Genomic DNA, 19,115 nt, shown 5'->3' with positions numbered 1-19,115 from the left:
TCTCAGTCTAGCTGACAGTAAGCCATGTGCTTTTGCGGCTTCATGAGGGGGAAAGTTTTATGGAGGTGCCATACTCATCCCCCAAAGCCGCCCTGAGGGACAGCAGTGTTTGGGTTCAGCTCCACTGCATGAGCTAATGTGGGTCTGCTGTCTGACTCCCCGCTCCAATGGTTTGTGCCCAGCCACCTGCTGATTCTGCTGGTTTGGTTGGACTGCCTGGAGCCCAGACCTAACCTACATAGACAAAATGCCCCCCTTTGTAAACTGCGCTCAAACACACGCACATTCACAAAAGTACAGCATGGCACAATGCCATTTACCTCCCAACTAGAACAAACCAGTTGAGTTAATACAATTCTGAAAACTGCACCTCACACAGAAGAAGACTCACTAAGAGGATTTCTTTCTTCAAAAAGAGATAGGCTGTTAAATAAAGTGTGTGTGTGTGTCTGTGTATTTAGTGATAGCAAAATCCCTATTTGGATTATTTCGCCTCCTTCTCGTTGCTGTTTGATGGTGTTTTTTAATACCGATATCCTCTTTCCACTCATGTTTGGTCTTCTAATTCCCTAAAAAGCCTAAACTTGACAGCAACCTTACTGAGCTCTGAGCTCTAAATAGAGGTGTGTGTCATTTGAGCTGCAAAAAGCTACAGATCAAATTAAGCATTTATTGACTGTCTAAGCCAATAGAAGACCACTCATTTTATTTAAACAAGTATTATGTCACCCTCTTTCACATCTTGCCACTAAACTGAATTAATGCTCTTTTATTTTTAAGCCTTACTGGAGAAATTCTGAAAAATCTTTGTTTCTAAGGTTAAAAACAAACGTCTTGAGAACTCATGCTGTTTACCTTTCTCTTTTTACTTTCTCCAGAGTCTGTGAACAGCTGAGAGAGGGACACTGTCTGCCCCACTGTCCAGCGACACAATGAGCTGGAGCTTCCTCACGCGGCTGCTGGAAGAGATCCACAACCACTCCACCTTCGTGGGGAAGCTGTGGCTCACCGTGCTCATCGTCTTCCGCATTGTTCTCACTGCTGTTGGGGGAGAGTCCATCTACTATGATGAGCAGAGCAAGTTTGTCTGCAACTCGGGTCAGCCGGGTTGTGAGAATGTTTGCTATGATGCCTTCGCACCTTTATCTCATGTACGCTTCTGGGTCTTCCAGATCATCTTGGTTGCAATGCCTTCTCTCATGTACATGGGCTACGCTGTCAACAAGATTGCACGGTTAGATGAAGCCAAAGGAGGAGGTGGATCTGCTGCAGTCAGAACAGGAGGAGGGGGCTACATGCACAGGAAACCCAGGAAAATTTGCTTTGGAGCACGACAGCACCGGGGAACTGAGGAGACCGAGGAGGACCAGGAGGATGATCCCATGATCTACGAGGTGCCAGAAATTGAGCCCCCCAAAAGGCCAAGGGATCCACTGCAGCCCACACCCAGACCCAAAGTCCGGCATGATGGACGCAAGCGCATTCGAGATGAGGGGCTGATGCGTGTCTATATTTTGCAGTTGGTTACTCGCACAGTGCTAGAAGCAGGATTCCTTGCAGGTCAGTACTTGCTGTATGGGTTCCGTGTGACTCCAGTGTTCGTGTGCTCGGGCAAACCTTGTCCCCACAGCGTTGACTGTTTCGTGTCACGGCCTACAGAGAAGACCATTTTCCTGCGGATCATGTATGGTGTCACTGTACTCTGTCTCACGCTCAATGTTTGGGAGATGCTCCATTTGGGGATTGGTTCCATCTGTGACATTCTTCGCCGTCGGCGCTGCCCGCCTCAGGACGACGAGTACCAGTTGGGCTTGCTGGGCACCAATGGGGGTGTGGAGGGCTCAGTAGGGGGAACTGTGCCAGAGGCAGGTTGTGAGGGAGGGGTTGGTGAAGATGGGGCAGCCGATTACGTGGGTTACCCTTTCTCATGGAACACGCCATCAGCTCCACCTGGCTACAACATTGTTGTCAAAGCTGAGCAGATGCCCTACACGGACCTTAGCAATGCTAAGATGGCGTGCAAGCAGAACAGGGCAAACATTGCCCAAGAGGAGCAGCAGCAATTTGGGAGCAATGAGGATAACTTTCCCACTGGAGGAGAGGCCCGTGTAGCTCTGAACAAAGACATGATCCAGCAGGCTCACGAGCAACTGGAGGCAGCCATCCAGGCCTATAGTCAACAACACCGGGCAGAGGAGCAGCTTGGTGACAACCAGGACGACAAGCCCCAAAGTAACATCATCCAGGCCCAACCTCAGCCACAGCCTCAGAAAGAGCGCAAGCACAGATTCAAGCATGGCAAAGGAGGAAGCAGTGGAGGAGGCAGCAGCAGCAACAGTAGCAGCAGCAAATCTGGAGAGGGGAAGCCCTCTGTATGGATTTAACTCCAGAAAAAGTGGCATGTATTGAAACCATGTATATATAAAGGATTGGATGACAAGCTGTTACGATTTTTTCTTGGATATTTAAACACCACAGTGCCTTAAAGAATCCAGCAAGCTGGAGAAGATGTGTGTTTCTGTAATAAGGGGTGTAAAAAAATACAATGTGATGTTGCAGCTGACAATTTGTTTTGTCTGGGCTATGGCTGTCTCACTTGAAATGTCACATCAACACAAACTATATTAGCCCTGTGATTTACATGTCTCGTTCTCCTCATGTCCTAGAACGGATTCTTCACCTCTGTTGTCCTTCCGTTTATCCTTTCTTAGGGATTTGAGCTTTGAAAAATTACTGAATGATAATGAGTTCTGTTGCAAATCAGATTTATCTCAGATTTGACTTAGCTCATTCGTGCCCACTGCTCTGCAAACACACTACAATAACACATGGACATGCGTATTCTTGGGACCTTAAAACAAAATGACATCAAAACAAAGCATCGTCACAGAATAAAGGCAAGGGCATAACATGTCATCTCCAAACCCTGGTAAGCAAAAAGGAATATCTTTATATTGTTATTCTTATGATGTAAGGAAGGCCATTGTGGTTTACATACGAAAAAACTAAGAAAGTGGCAGTGCCCAAAGCAGTGACTTTACAATGCAGTGACAACCTCGCCTTCCCGAAAGCTGTGTCCTGTCACTCATGTTCTATGTCGGCTTTCTCTCCAGCGTCGATCACAGTGTTGCATTTGACCATGTAGTTGTATGTTCCTTGTGTTTTGATAACAGTGCTACACCAGCTGCTACTCAGGAACCAGTGAGTACAGCAGGTGACTTATTTTATCCGGTCTACATCAGAGATTTTCTTAGAGAAGTGTTCTTTTCAACAAGGTGCATAAGCAATCCAGTTTTATACTTTGTCGTTGAACTTTTCAGTTTCCATCTGGCTCCTTTCCGCTGTTAAACAAGGCTGCTCAGTGCTTCACTGTTGTTTCATCTGCCTTAGATTTGACTGCCCTCTGGTGGTTTTTTCTAAGGGGCATCCTTTATTCTGGAGTAGATACCAGTTGCCAAAGCAAGCTGCAACCAGCGACATGTTAACCAGCTGTAGTGTTCCTTTTCCATTGACCAGCCTTGTGTTAGTTACAGGTCTTCCCAGTGCTACAGGTTTGGTCTTAGTTGGACAAGGCTGCAACATCACTACATTGTAATGGAAAAGGTTTAAAGCCATTAATATAATATAATGAGACCAAACACTGTTTGTATGATGCAAGTGTCAGTGCCAAGATTTGCTGGGCTGCTATAGCGCCTGGTTGGTTGTAGCTTTGGAAAACTGTGGCCATGCTACTCCAGTTGTTTCAAATATGCCTACACAAGACCAACCCTTTTATAAAAGTCACTTGCTTTTTGTATTACAATATGTTTATTGCTTTTTGGAATGGAATTTAAAATAGAAAACTCAGAAATTGAGTCATTTTTTTCCAACAATGTTTTTGTAAAATAAAAAGAAAACATGTTCTTGAATTAGCTGTGTACTTATTTATGGTGGTTGTGTATTAAATTGCCTTCGAATTGTTAAACAAAATGTGAAATATGACAGTATATTTTTATAATATGTCAACTACAGTGACTTAATGATCTATACAAAAAAGCCAGACTTTTCCTTGTATGTAACTGTGTCAGTGTTTAATGTAAGTGGCAACCCTCTGGGTTGTGTTTTAATAAACTGTGTTTTATTTCCAACATTGTTCTGTGATCTGCTGAACAGTTGTGTGTAGGAATTGGCCCACGGAATCAGTCCGGAAAAGGACAAAGTGTTAAATTATTCAAACAATCCCCATCTTTGCCCCCAAGTAGCTTTCACAGTGGTAAATTGGAAGAGAGAGCAAATTTGAGAAGCTGGTACATTCTGTTCTTAGAATTAGAGTTCAGCATCTTTCCACCTAGCTGAACAAACCATCACACACAACAAAGTGTGGGGCCAAACATTGTGCTATGAATTCCTAATTAAAAACAGGATGTACAACAATAAACAGTGTGACACAGTAGAAAAGCTGTCTCTGGTTTGTTTTAGCAATAGGCATCAGATGTCTGTTCAAAAAGCCAGCAGCATACAGACATAAATCACCAGAAGTACTTCAGTCAGCCACTCCCCAGAGCAGTGACTGACACTGGCTCCACTGATGCTGCTGATCCCATTAAGCCACAGGTGATTTTTGCAGTACAGGCCAGTTCCTTTCCCCTGAAAACCAATCAGCCCTCATTAAATCCTTCCCCAGAATAAAAAAAATCCCAACTAAACCATTTACAGCTGTTTGGAGAGAAGGAAACAAACTCCAGTATAAATGGATGACAGAAAGTAATTCTTTTGAGAGCCAGCTGGAGCCACTAGAGGGCGACTTCCTGTCAGAGGAGTGAGCACTCCAGACAGTGAGGAAGGGCCGTTTTGAGGCTGAGCCATTGGAGCACTCAAAGGACCATTTAAAGTCTGCAGGACTGACAGCTTGGCCTTACATCTCCAAAACTATTCTAGGTTATGTGGCTCGTCAGATTTTAGCAGAAAGTAAGGAACTCAGGCAGCTATTTAATTCAAAAGAACTATCCTGGGGCAGAATTATTTGTTTGTTTTACACCGTTCATTTTTCTCTATTGAGTGATGAAAGCAAAGATGGACAAAAGAGAAATCAGTGTGTGCTCACTGGATAGAAATTGCTTATGGTTTGGTCTCTTCTGCATATTGCTGCTGTCTGTTCAAAAGATGTGTCAACAAAGTGTCACATGAAACAAACCAAAGACAAAAAGTGTCCTGTCTGATTTGATTCAGAGAGTATAAAAATTACATGTTTAGCTTTCAAAGGTGCTACACAGGCGACAATGATTTGATGTTTTCACAGATTTTAAATACCTGTGACATCCAACCAGTCAGAATTTAAGAAGCCTTTTGGATGAGAGGAAAAATGTATACAGGGACCTCAAGCACTTCCAGTTGATGCTGAGTAGAACCTTTGGGATATTTTGTACTTGGTCAACACATTCCCTTTAGAAATAAACAGCTGACAGTTTGGGAATTAATGATTCTAGTTGTGATGCAAACAACAATAAATAATGCATGATTTAAAAAAATCTCCTTTTGAACTTTGTTTTTCTTAACAGCAACAATGTGCATTTGAGCACTTACACATTTAGTGATGGAGACTGAAAGCCATTTACTTATTCCTCAGTGCAAGTGTGACATGCTGTAGGTACTGCAGGATTCACTCTAAGCAGCATTAATTGGGCTCACAGTGTTGGAACAGTGGTAATGACACACAGTTATTCGTATGTGAGTCATCTCTGTACTGTATATTAATGCAGTCAGAGAATTAAAACTGGTTTTATCAAATGAAGTCTTCTCTGGGTCTATTTATCAGGGATACAATGTCCACCCTCAGCCTCTGTTTATCTATGTAAAACACTGTCTGTGATCAGAAGAAAGACTGTAATGCGGTTGTGTTATATGCTATATGTTTCTTGCAGTCACCCATGTGGGATGTGACAAAAAAAAAAACAGTGGTATTACAAGTACACAATCTGATTAATACATGCATTTGTGTGTTTGTGTGCTTTTATAAGGCTTTTGTAACTTGAAAATTTATTTGAGTGCCATTCTGGTATCCCCTGAGAAGGACTTTTTTTTTCATATTCTTCGATGAATTCATCTTATTTGCATGTAAAAAGACCTATTTTCCTATAAAAAATAAATGACAAATGGACTTTGAATTACGACTCTGCATCTTCTGTTTTGCTTGACAACAGAACAAATCTTGAAACAATAAGTATTGGCCTGTTCATGTTGTCAATTTGAGATGCCGGTTAAATTTTGAGTGGTGGAAAACACAGGGTGTAGACGCTCCTGACTCATACAGAGGATCTCTGCAATTCTATTGGGAGAATTACAGTGGCACAAGCTGATGCAGTGTCACTGGTAGGAACAACAAAGGAAGTAAAAGAGAAACGACTTTAGCTCATATGAAGCATATTCTAAGCTTATTGTTTGTTTCAATTAACTCCTGATAAATCCCTGTAAAATCACTTCCAGAAACCAGACCGAATCATTTGGAAGGTCCTGAAATTATTCAGTCCTTCTTGGAAGTTATCTCGGGAAATATGAAGATTATTGGGCATCCTCACTGTGCTTTTTCCACCTATTTTTCTACTTTGTGTTTTCCACCGTTGGTGGCTTTTCATCCAAACTGCCTGGAGAATTGCAGCTGCAGCTGGACGTACAATGAGGTCACTGCTGATATGAGTGGAATCCCATGAGCAATGTCTGGGATGGCAACTTGTGGTAACAGGCTATTTTCTCTAAAAAGAAACAAACATTTCATTCCATTAATGGCCTAATTGGCCAGAAGCACCAACCCTACACAAAAGTCCATTTAGAGATGCTGCACACAAGCCATTAGTGTGAATGAGGAGACAGGAGATTAGAACAAAAATGGCCCAGTTTTTCCAAGCCTGCTTTTGGGTTTGTTTCCACTGAGTCTGTGAATGTATCTTATAGATGATTGCGTGCATTGTCCACACATTGCTGTAAGATGTCCTGTAGCTTTACATTTGGGAGTAATGTGGAAGCTGCATACAGGACACTATTATCATAGCTTTACGGAATATGGAAGAAAATAGACCTTACAATGACAATAAATATTACAATGGAATAATTCATTTGAAAATACAGTGCATCAGCAGCTTTACATTAGGTTAAAATGTTATATAAGTTGGGTTTTAAAAAAAGAACAATGAATATACAAGGATTTGGCAAAGTTGCTAGTAAATCACTGAATAAAACATTAAAATTACACAAATACTAAGCAAAAAAACTGTGTGCCACAAATTGTCCAGATAGGCTCCACACATATTCCAGCAGAAGTAGTGTTCGCAGGTTTTGGAAACTTACTGGCTCAAAGACACTAAATCAAGCAAATTAAAAAATCATGAACAAAACGCTTTTGCTGCCTCACCAGACGAGAAATTTCCACTCCAACAGATTACATAAATTTTTTGATAAATATTTATTCTTTTTAGCTTTTACCTCACACTTTATGTTTTAACACAAAAATAATATCACATTCAGTTGATTCTAAAACCGGCTGAAAGGGAGTACTCAAGTTTGGTCATCAACTACAGCAGTGGTTCCCAAACCTTGTTGTCAGGGACCCCTTAACCTGCTTGTTTTCCAACTAGTCCCACCCAACTACTGCCTTAGCCCCTACTGAATACCTGATTCATGTCAGTTTACTCCCTCAGAACCTGGAAAATATGAACTTGCTTTGTCTTCCCCCCACCCAACTCTAATAGGCCAGGTTCCTCAGGTCTGGGGTTGGGAATCCCTGAATGACAGTTTGTGCCTTATTTGTCAATGACAAAAATCACGGTAAGTACCAAGACTTCCATTTGCTAAAGACCCTCCCAATTCTTAAGGTAAATGTTTCAAACGGAAGTTTATGAATGTTTGCCACAAGGAGTTTTATCCTAAGTACAATGTATTGCCACATTGTGACAGTACCAATAGCTATATGGTCACTATGGTGATGAGGCATAATATGGGTTCACCATAACACCCTCTTTGGGCAAGGACACCAGAGATGGTTTACTAGCATTATAACTTTTAGTTGTGTCTCTCTTTATTACTTGGCTCCCACAATAACCAAAGCTCACAGAGGGTGCCGTAATCATGACAGCATATTCAGTGACATTTACATACAGAAATGATCTTCCATAGCCTTTTATAACATGTGTGAGTACCATACATTTCCCTTTAATAGTTACAAGAAATGTGTGACAAAACAAATATTTCTACAGACAATCTTCCTGTAAAGGAGGTATTTGATTTTCTTCAAAATACATTCAACTTAAATCCATTCGGTGATCTAGAAGTTGTTGTAGTCATTAATATATTATTTGTTAATAAGTGATTAACATAAGGCACTACAATGTAAAGCCCTCACAAAGGCTTCTGTATGAAATCTAAATAATTCCCTTCTGGCTACAGCTGGAACATGTTTGGTAATAAATATAGCTCTACATGACAGTTCTATATGACAGATAACAGTCTATATGACAGTTATATAGAATGTTCACAGTCATGTGTTTGTTCAATCAAAATTTTAGTGCAAAAGTCTTAGCTGCTTAACGGTCAGTTCAAGCATCAGCCAAACACTAAGACAAACATAAGTGCAGAGAAGGCACTTCAGACCTGTGCAGTCAGCGGCCCCTGGGACTGAGAGCTACTTTTCTCCTGGTTGACACTCTCCCAAGTGAAGTCGGAGCACCCCTTTGCTGTGCAGCTGCAACAAGAGCTCAAACTCAGCTGACATGGTGTGAAACTTCGTTTTAGTTTTTCTGTCATCATAGTAGTGGTTAGTCAAGACATGGAGGTCACGTGGGTGATAACTGAAGGGCCAGAATCCATACAGGTGCACATTGGTACAGACCTCCAGTGCTAAGCTGGTCATGATTATGCCAGTGCTGAGCCGCACTTCCCGAAGGCCTTGGGAGCGCCAGAAGATGGTCAGATTGCGGAGGTACTCGGGGTTAAAGAAGATGGGCTGTGTGGGGCTTTCAAAGTCCTCAATGGTGTAGACAGCCCGCATGGACACAGGAGTGTTGTGACCGAAGGAGAATGCAGGAATAAGCAGCAGGGAGTTGCCGTAGCTGCGCAGACTCTCCACAAATGGACGCCGATGCCCCATTAGAGCCCCATACCTACAAATAAAATGCAATTGTTAAGCAACACCACAAAATAAACACTTTACCATGACAGTGAAACTCATCAACATTCTATTCTCACTTCTCCAGGAAGATGCTTGGGTTTGCTGTCACAATGTCAGTCTTGATGCCTACATGTTTCTCATAGCCATTTTGCAAAGGAGGCAGGTTGCACCTGAACAAACAAATGAGAAGATGTAAATATGTTTATATGGAATATCAAAATAGAGGAATTAACTTCTGTTGGTTAACACCCTCAGTTTCCAGTCCACTAAACAGGACCCCTTTCTGACCTGATAACAAACTGAGCTGAATCAATCGTCCTTCCACAGCTGCTGTTGGTCAGAATCCCCCCATTCCCAACAACAGCACACGTGTCCAATGTTTTATTTGAGAAAGGATGCACCTGAAAACAGGACCAGTAAAAAAATGAAGTAAACAATATGTTGGTCATCCAGGTTCACATATCTGGAAGTTGAATTAAGTCAACTAGACTTATTTCCTCTTAAGAGAAATGGACATGATTCAACTTCCTCAATACAAAACAATGACATTAACAATGATTATAACATAATGTGACATAAAGCCATTTTCAGGCGTGGATGTCTATGGCCAGATCTTGTAATCACTAGGAAAAATGGGGTCAACTGCTAAATTTCTCTAGATTTGTTCTATGCACTCTGCACGTGAAAACTACTTGTTTGTTGATATACAAAGATTCACATCTTGGTGAGATCAGGGGTTTAGATTTCAGAGGGTTTTATCAAGCATCGGTATTTTAATGTTTTGTATTGTTGAAGTTGTGCAGTATCTTTACAACCCCAATTAAAGAAATGTTGGAACACTGTGTAAAACATAAACTAAAATGCAATAAAAGACAAAAATTTGCTCTCATTAACCCATTTTTTATTTACAGTAGAACATAAACAACATATCAGATGTTGAAACTGAGACATTTTACCATTTCATGGAAAATATTAGTTGCATTTTGAATTGGATGGCAACAATGCCTCTCAAAAAAATTGTCAAGAAAAGGCTGGAAAAGTAATTGCTGCAAATAAAAAACTAAAATATTCTATGGTCAGATGAATAAAAATTTCTAAATTATTTTTGGAAACTAAAAAGGACAAGAACAAGGCAAAGAAGAGAGGGACCATCCAGGTTATTGTGCGCAGACAGTTCAAAAGCCTGCACCTCTGATAGTGTGGGGCTGCCCACGCCTTAGGCAACATTGAACATTTATTGTACTTGCTTCCCAACTTAGCCGATGAAACAGCTAGCGAGCGTGCTTGTGAGATCACTGTGCTTAAAGTTGTATGTACAATTGATCTGTCATCGGCTAAGTTGAGTAGCAAGTACAATAAATGTTCAATGTTTGTCTAACAACGATCTCTGGAGTGAAGTATGTGCTGAAGTGGCAGGAGCGTCCGATTCGAGTAAGATCACCTCTACATTAGTAAGAAACCACCTCTACATAATGGCTATGAATATAAAATGTAACAAGTGAATACTATATTCATTCCTGTCAAGTGGTTTTAAAAGTAAACTGAACCACAATTTTATCTGTGATTAAATTAGACATATTCATAGCCATTATGTAGAGGTGGTTTCTTACTAATGTAGAGGTGATCCTACTCGAATCTGACGCTCTTGACGCTTCTGCACATACTTCACTCTAGAGATCGTTGTATAAAACAAATAACTAAACAAACCCCCTTGGTTGGCTCATACAATTACTATGGCTATTAGATTCACCATCTATGTCCTTTATATTCAAGACCTTTGAAACACAACAGGTCTGGTAACCTCTTTTGGGCAAATCTGTTTAACATCTTATCCTGTGAGCTCAGAACCTATCTGAATGTAGATTTTTCTTCATAGCCATTTAAGTCCAGTTAGACTAAACTCACTGCAGGTTCTACAATCATAAAAAAACAAAAAATTATACTTTTAAAGGCTCTTTTTGTAGGAGTTGTCAAATATTTGTTCTTGGATAAAGATGTTTATATCTATTAGAGTTTCAGAGTGACAGTGATTATGCAAATTGAAGTATTAACAGCCCCCCGGTTGCCTCCTCAGAATGTAACATTTAAAATCTGTTGTAAATCATTATGTAATTTTGCAAGCAAAACCAATATAAGGGGGTATGGCTCAGTGGTAGAGCATTTGACTGCACATCAAGAGGTTCCCATTTCAAATCTGGGTGCCCCCTGGATGAAATCAAGTGAACATGTTATGAAAATGCATAATCTTACACCCAGCACATACTATAAGTGCAAACAATGGAGTACATGTCAGACTGCTAAACAAAAATGATTCATGACACACTGGCTTATAGTCACTGAGCATGAGTGGTGTGACTTTCACTTCCTGGGACTGTGTGACGACAACAAAAACTACTTCTCGTTCACAATCTGTGCAACTTGGACTTGGACAGTTCTGTGATAGGATCAGACCTCGCAGTGACTAATTCTGATAAAAAGGACACAGACAACAAAGTGGCCAGCTGGATGTCACACATTTGTCGACAGTTCAATGCTGTTTCACAGGATGAATCCCACTAATTTAGTGATCCTCTGTTTTCTTCTCAAGCTCCACCATGAGGTTATTAGTGGTTCAGAGTGAAAAATGTTAAGTAGATGGATTTTCGTATCATTTGCTACAGACAGGGGCCCCATTATTTTGGTGATCCCCTGACCTTTCCTCCATTGCATTAGCAGTTTGGCATTTGCAATATCAGGGCAACAGTGAGAGGATTTTCATAAAATTGGGCACACACAATAATGTTTCCCTCAGGGTGAAGCTTACCCAGTTTGGTGGTTTGTTGACTTTTCATCTAGTGTTGTTGTCAGTCAAAAAAAAAAAGCAAATTGTACTTTGGTTTAAATCAAAATGCTTGTATACCTAATCACACCTTCACACCTGCAGTACAATTCATAAATGACCAAAAAACATACCTTTACAAAAGTTCTGAAAATCTCCGGGGTGACATGGAGGGTCCGCTTCCTGTCACCATCGTACACAAGCTTTGACCCCACAGGAATGTTGGCCTGGGTAATGATGGCCTTGTCAAAACCATGGCACTTGCTGCTCAGTTGAGATCTGGGCAACCACAAGTATTGTCTTTAATGCCATACAAGAGAGTCAAGATATTTGATACTGACTGTCAGGTCAGTGTTGGTGTTCAACAGAGAGCTCTTGTTGGAGTCCCTCTGTTGTACCATAATTCTCATGAACCTAAAACATGCAACTGACGCTAGCACTGACATGATATTCAGAGTCAGCTCTCTCTGCTCTGCCTAGCTCTCCCTCTCCCTGGTCTGATACAGCTTTGTCGTAGTTATCACTATAACAAGAAAAATTTACTAATCAAGCAAAAACTTTGCACTACTTGTTGGAGCATTTAAATAATGTGGGAAATAAAAAATGTGGGAAAAGTGTTGCAAACTAAGTGTTCGCCTGCAAGTTCCTCTGCTTTAATCAACATTTCAATTTCCGGTGGAGTTGTTGATTTACGAGGCTGCGGACCGACAACAAATCAAACGTCATAGAGGAATTATAATGTTAATTTTCGCACCTGTATGGTGTTTGTGGTGAATCTAAATTTGTAAAATGACCAATTATCCTTTAAACATTCACAATATTTTTCATCAATTGACTTTCTGCTGTTTTTGAAATGTTTTAACACATGTTCAAATGTGTCTAAATGTTGCATGGTTGTAGTATTATTAAGGTGTTTTTTAAATCTACTTTGTTTTCTTGTTTTAGGAAGTGTCTAAATAACATGGTTAACTATTTCATTTGGAGGAGACAAGGTTCTCTGACTCATTTTACAAAGCAAATTGTCTAGTAGTGTATTGTAGTACTGAAACTTGGCTTGTAGTGCAGTACCATCCACGTGACTCTGGTTTAAAACAACGTCTTTGAGCTACCTTTTAAAAAAATACTCATTGCACATACTTTTCATGGACATGAGAGAATGTGATCTTTTTCACCTGAACTTCTTACCTGAATTTTTGGTAGTTTTGCTCTTGCCTTTTCCAGGTTTGAGAATAACGTTGTAAGACCGTGTTGATGATCTCCCTGTGACACACACACATCGTACTGCAGTATCTGTATTGACGTGACCTGATTTGATAAGGGAATAAGTAAAGAGGGAGCTTAAAGAAATTATGAATGTGTTGACTCATACCTGCAGCCATTGCAAGTGTCAGAGGGGTGTGGGGCACTTTTCTTTTCAGGGGAAGCTCTGGGAGGTTCCACATTGCTTGGATTCAAAAAGGCGAAACAGGAGAGACAAGTAAAATGCATTAGTCAAGAGTAAAAATAGATTATTTAAGTAATTCTGACACTTTGGGGCTTGTACTCTGCTGTATATGACAGCGGAGAAGAAAAACTTCTACCAGTGCTGCATTGTCGAGGTGATCTTACTCGAATCTGACGCTCCTGACGCTTCAGCACATACAGTACTTTAATCCGGAGATCGTTGTTAGACAAACATTGAACATTTATTGTACTTGCTTCTCATCTTAGCCGATGACAGATCAATTGTACATAGAACTTTAAGCACAGTGATCTCACAACCACGTTCACTAGCAGTTTCATCAAACAAGTTTCTCAAAGTATGTCTGAACTCGCAGAACTCGGCAAGAAACCGTGAGCATCAACAGCTACCTTGTTGCAAACACACCTCCTTGTAGTCAATTCCTCTGCGCAAGTTACTGTCACGTCTGCTCCCTTCAGTACAATTACAATACACACAGAGACACATTACACAAAACAAATAACTAAACTGTGGACCCTTGGTTGGCTCATACATGCATTGTTTGGTATCATGTCATTCTTAGCAAACAGAGTGAGGTTAGTGGGACACACACACATTAACTTTGCACTAACTAACGGAGTCGTCTGACAGGTAACAATATCACTAAACGTAACTGTATGAAGCGGTTTGCGAACGTGCTAGTGAGATTACTGTACTTAAACTTGTACGTACAAGTGACCCGTCAACGTCTAAATGGAGAAGCAAGTACAATAAATGTTCAATGTTCCTCATACAATGATCTCTGGAATAAAGTTTTTGGTGGAGCGTCAGATACGACAGTTTCGAGTAAGATCGGCTCTACACGGGGAAAGACAGAAAAAAGTACTTCTGGTTTTCCGAGGTAATCAGCTGCTTCTTCCACCACATTGAGATGTCAAATCCCAGCACGCATCTTTATCTGTTGCCTTTTCTAAGGTGTTTTTTATCACACAGAATATGAAGCCTTCCTAAATGGACTGAAGAGACCGCGTGTGTGTGTGTGTGTGTGTGTGTGTGTGTGTGTGTGTGTGAGAGAGACAGAGAGAGAGAGAGAGAGAGATGGTTACAAAAGGTGGACACTTACTTATTATCAAAGACGTACCAGATGAGGGTGGTCAGCAGGCTCCCCACACAAAGGAGAATGATCATCAAGAGTGACTTTGGGACCCGTCCCCTCATGCCTCTCGCCTCGTTGTAACTTCTTCCCACCGACCCCCTCACCTTCAGTCTCGGTCTCTCTTGCTCCACGCTAACCCCCGTTTTTTGCGTTCTGTTTCTGTCAAACTCTCTTTGCTTTCAAATTTCCTCCCCCCGCCTTGGTTCATTTTCCCCTGTTGTAGCTCTCTATCGCTCACCCACACGCGCGCGCGCGCGCGAACGCGCACTTTCAGGAGTGTTAATCTCTTGCCTGTCTGCTCTCTTACGTCTTCCTTTACCTCGTTCCCTCCCCCTCACTTCACTCTCTTCCTGTCTGTCTGTTTAAAGTGTTTCCCTTTTGGGGGGGCGGGGGAGTGAGAGCATGCTTCCTCAGTTATTAGTCTTGATTCTCCGTCTCGAGTTCAGGCATGTCTTCTGTCTTTTCTGCACCTCTACTTTGTCTCTCCTCCGTTGCTGTTGGTGTCCAGATCAGCTGAGACAGATCCAATTTTTTTGTTATCTTCATCTCACTTTAATCTGTGTCATGTCTCTCTGATCGAACCGTCTTCGTTTCTTTGCCTCTCGCTCTTTTTCTTACGCCGACAAACTCACAGTTCTTCTTTTCACTGTTGCCCCAAAGCTGGGGCCAGTCTTTTCTCTCTGATTTCCACTCCCTCCCCCAGCTATCCTCCGCCTACTCCTCTTAAACCCCTCTCCCCTCAGCACAAAAGGGAGCCAGTAACATGAGTGTCCAGTACTGAATTGCCCCACAGTTTGCTTCTTGACTAATGTGTGTGTGGCAGGGAACACAGGGAAACCAATGAGGTACCGTGCAGATGAGGGGCAGACGCTTTCTATCCAATCACAGTGACTCCTAATACCCCTAAAAATCCAACCTACACATAGTCAAGCTTCTCCTATTCCAGCATCAAACTTTTCTTCTCAGTTAGTTCTGACAATAAAAGTAACCATTTCGCAGTTTAGAAGGGGAAGTCTCCACTTAGCTGGCATGAGAAACTATGTCTAGCATAGTAGCACTTCTGGTTGAATTAAAAGGGTAACTTAACTAAAGGCAGAAATGAGAGAAGAAGAAAATCCAAGGGAGCCAGGCAGACAGACAAAAAGCAGAAAGAGGTGGGGAGGTAAGCACAGAGGAGCCATAACTCATCAGTTGTTAGGCTTTCATTTTAAGAGCTCTGTGTTGTGTGATAGTAGGAGACTGAACTCTTGGAGTTAAAGCCTAAGGAAGATTATGTGAATATGTTGAAATATTAAATATGTTGACAATACAAGATACATTTTTACAATAAACAATCATGGCCAAGTAGATGGCCACACCCAGTTCCCTTGCATTTTTATAACCCTTATTTAGTTTTCAGTGGAAAATGCCATGCTGAGCTTCTTGCCACTAAGCAATATTGCCTAGCAATAACACGCTGAGTACGCTGAGCTGTGCCACAGCAACAAAATCACCCCACACACTGAAAGTCTAAAACAAAAGGCTCATGGAAATGTTTTTTTCTTTTTGGCAGAAGTAAACATTTGCAGCAAATCACTAGGGGTTGTTTGAGACTGCTTCACCATTGTATGAGCCAACCAAGGGGGTTAGTTTAGTTATTTGTTTTATGTAATGTTTGCCTGTGTGTGTAATGTAATTGTTTATGTAATGTGTGTTTGTGATGTGTCTATGTACTGATGATGTCACCATATAGACACCATATAGCTTTGATAGTTGTCTTAGTTAGTTAAACAATGGTCAAGGAAACAATGCTATGCTAAGAGTTTGTTAAAGGGAGATGTTGTTCGGCTCAGCTACTGAAGGGAGCAAACGTGACACAGTAACTGGTGCAGAGGAAATAACTACAAGGAGGTGTGGACCGCAACAAGGTAGAAAAAGTTTCTGTATATAGTAATAGAGGCACACGGTTTCTTACCGAGTTCTGCGAGTCCTGTGAGTTCAGACCTACTTTGAGAAACTCGTTTGATGAAACTGCTAGTGAACGTGCTTGTGAGATTACTGAGCTTAAAGTTGTATGTACAAATGATCAGTCATCGGCTAAGTTGGGAAGCAAGTACAATAAATGTTCAATGTTTGTCTAACAACGATCTCCAGTGTGAAGTATGTGCTGAAGTGTCAGGATCGTCAGATTCGAGTAAGATCACCTCTACAGCCGTGATCAGACAAAAGACATGAAATGATCAATGAAAAGAGTCATGCAACTAATAAAATCAGGCTAATACTGCCAACAGTCACAGAGGGTTAAGTAAAGTTAAAACTACACTTAGCCTGCATTTTACCTCAAACACACTTTAATTTGTTGTTTCCTTCATGGTGATTCCAGTGAACTGGGGCATTCATAGGGAACATGTGCAGCAAAGTATGAATACCACAGTAAAGGTGTAACTTGTCACAGCCTGAAAAACCAAGATCCTAAATCACTGCATCATCTGGTTCAATTCCAATCTAAAGAATGATTGCATATGTTTGTCAGTCACTAGACCTGAAAGTCTCTTCAGAAATGTACCTGAACTGAAAATAATTGTTCTGCGAGGGCCTGTTATCCAGATCTCCCATCCTGCTGCTCCCCATGCACAGTCATTAGCTTATTACAGACAATGTGATTTCCATCTGAGGACTCCATAAGCCATTTAACCACATTAAAGCCAAAGAAGTAATTTTTCAACATGACGTTCATAATCTTGTAACACGGGAGCTTTCTCAGCATTGTGTAGCTCGGGTGTGCCTGTACGAACCCTTCATTCTCTTTTAGTAAGCAACAAGGAATCATGTTAGAATTCTCTCAGTGATGGATAATAACATAATTAGAAGTTAACTTTTTCCTTATATAATGTGTTATTCAGCAGAGGAAGGACCAAATGCAAAGCCGACACTCTGATCTATATTCTGTAAAATTATGCATTTTATTAAACTCTGTGTGTCACTAACAGAGGATGTTTGTATTTTCTTTGATAAATTAATGAGTTTGTGAACAGCAGTGTAAGTGTGGTCCTGTTGCCCTTTACAGGAAGTGTGAACACAGCACCCTTCAGCAGGCAATGACTACCTGCAGTGACTAAGTCTCTGCAACATGTGACATACTGTAAAATCACAAGTCACCCCAAAGAAGAAAACTTCCTTTGCCACTCAAACAGCACGTTCCAAACCCTCCCCCAACTCCAGCTCCTTCATATGGCTCTCTTCACTGATGAAGCCATCTCTTCTGCACCAAGTAGCACAACTACCCATGAGAGACAGGATTTGTCAGGCTTCAAAACTGAATTGATATTTCATCGACTCTGTGTTTGTCCTTTTCTAGCTTTGTGAACCTCTCACACCAGAAGACATAGAAGTAATATTAGTTTCCACATACAATCTCATTCAGACCTGATATGTACTTGTCAGTAACACTTTATAACAAGCTTGTTGGTTGCCACACTGAACTCATGTGACCCACACCTTTAACCTGCTGATGAGTCAGCACAGTTAGAAAATTGTTTGGGAAACATTTGTTTTCTCTCTTTTAGTTTTACTGTGACTGTAATTATGTAGTGAAAAGTGTAATGAGTTGACAACAAGCGAGGAGCTCAGAAATTGTTACCTTTTTCACACTTTGTTCTTGTAAAGTAAATGGATATTTTTACTTGCCTGGGTCATTTGATGACTCTTGACTGAAAAATGTTTTTGTCATGAGTTGTGGGACATTTCAACTAAAGGGATGATTTTATGCGCTTTCTCCAGCTGTGGACCCTTAAAATTGGCATCACCTTCCACTTCCCTTGTGATGACTGTGATTGGTAAATAGCTCCACAGGGAGGTGTGATGGAAGACGTGGGACGGCAGTAATGGGGTCATGGGTTTAAGGAACAGCTGATCCCAGTGCATTCCACGGCTGCTTAGCATAAGGCTTGATACAACGTTGCATGTTTGTTTGAACTATTACCACCCTACAAGTTTCATAAGCACTCAAACAAATCACAAGACTGATAAATGATGTCAATACACAAACACAACACACACCCTGTGCACAAACAGACAGACAGCACGAAGATACACCAGGTAGATGGTGCCCATGCACACACTTGAAGGGGTACATGCATAATTTATACTTCCTGCCATGGCTGTAATGGACACGGGAGTCCCTCCATTCCAGACAATAACAAATCAGTTTTTAATCTCTTTAATGGAGCAGATCACAGTTGTGTGTAATATAAAGAAAAGAATGAAGAAAATTTAATAGGGTTTTTCTCTGTGTGTCTCCGCTTTGTATCGAGGCACCACAGAACCTCTTCAGGTACAGAGACAGTGAAAAGTAATTTCCGGTATCTTTGTCTAACACACATGAACTGTGGTTAAAAAATTATGTCAAGTTTAACTGTTTTACCCTGAATGCAGATTCAGCAAATAGATGAAGAGATACAACTCTCTGTATGCTGAAAAGGGTTGCTGGTAACCACTCGATAGCTACATGACCTAAAAACAGCAGGAAACCTTTACCCAGAGAGAAACTTCATTGGGCCTAATGAACCTGAAGAATGCAATGCAA

At 41.1% G+C, this 19,115-nt stretch overlaps 2 protein-coding genes and 1 non-coding gene across 10 annotated transcripts in view; 2 read left to right on the top strand and 1 right to left on the bottom strand.

Annotated features, from left to right (window-relative positions):
• gjc1 (gap junction protein gamma 1) overlaps positions 1-6,288 on the top strand; it is a 34,117-nt gene extending 27,829 nt beyond the window's left edge. For all 3 annotated transcript variants that reach the window (XM_067478279.1, XM_067478278.1, XM_067478280.1), the window contains one exon: positions 879-6,288. In XM_067478279.1, the coding sequence (XP_067334380.1) occupies positions 933-2,384 (1,452 nt within the window). In that variant the 5' untranslated portion in view covers positions 879-932 and the 3' untranslated portion in view covers positions 2,385-6,288. The remainder of the gene's footprint in view (positions 1-878) is intronic.
• Positions 6,289-7,064: 776 nt separating this feature from the next.
• st8sia6 (ST8 alpha-N-acetyl-neuraminide alpha-2,8-sialyltransferase 6) lies at positions 7,065-15,307 on the bottom strand. 6 transcript variants are annotated; one of them, XM_067477702.1, is made up of 7 exons: positions 14,537-15,307; positions 13,324-13,398; positions 13,140-13,259; positions 12,089-12,233; positions 9,425-9,537; positions 9,214-9,306; positions 7,065-9,128 (listed from the first exon to the last, which is right to left on the bottom strand). In XM_067477702.1, the coding sequence occupies exons 1-7, from the start codon at positions 14,611-14,613 to the stop codon at positions 8,651-8,653; spliced, it is 1,101 nt and encodes a 366-aa protein (XP_067333803.1). In that variant the 5' UTR covers positions 14,614-15,307; the 3' UTR covers positions 7,065-8,650. The 6 variants fall into 6 exon arrangements, with proteins under 6 accessions (XP_067333803.1, XP_067333802.1, XP_067333805.1 ...); XM_067477701.1 differs by having other exon boundaries at positions 14,519-15,304; XM_067477704.1 differs by having other exon boundaries at positions 13,140-13,214; positions 14,537-15,303.
• On the top strand, positions 11,272-11,343 carry trnac-gca (transfer RNA cysteine (anticodon GCA)). The gene has a single exon. It is a non-coding gene; the product is annotated as a tRNA-Cys (tRNA).
• Positions 15,308-19,115: the final 3,808 nt, after the last annotated feature.

This window comes from Channa argus, chromosome 15, assembly GCF_033026475.1.
Source record: "Channa argus isolate prfri chromosome 15, Channa argus male v1.0, whole genome shotgun sequence".
Classification (NCBI taxonomy): Eukaryota; Metazoa; Chordata; class Actinopteri; order Anabantiformes; family Channidae; genus Channa; species Channa argus.
This window is presented reverse-complemented; position numbering and strand designations above follow the sequence as displayed.

Bases quoted from the DNA above. Each gene is read 5' to 3' on its own strand.
- st8sia6 (XM_067477701.1), bottom strand. From the start codon at position 14,613: ATGAGGGGACGGGTCCCAAAGTCACTCTTGATGATCATTCTCCTTTGT. The intron at 13,260-13,323 runs GTATGAGTCAAC...TTATCAAATCAG, and splicing joins GACACTTGCAATGGCTGCAG to GTCACGTCAATACAGATACT. The intron at 12,234-13,139 runs GTAAGAAGTTCA...GTGGTTGCCCAG, and splicing joins CAAAACTACCAAAAATTCAG to ATCTCAACTGAGCAGCAAGT.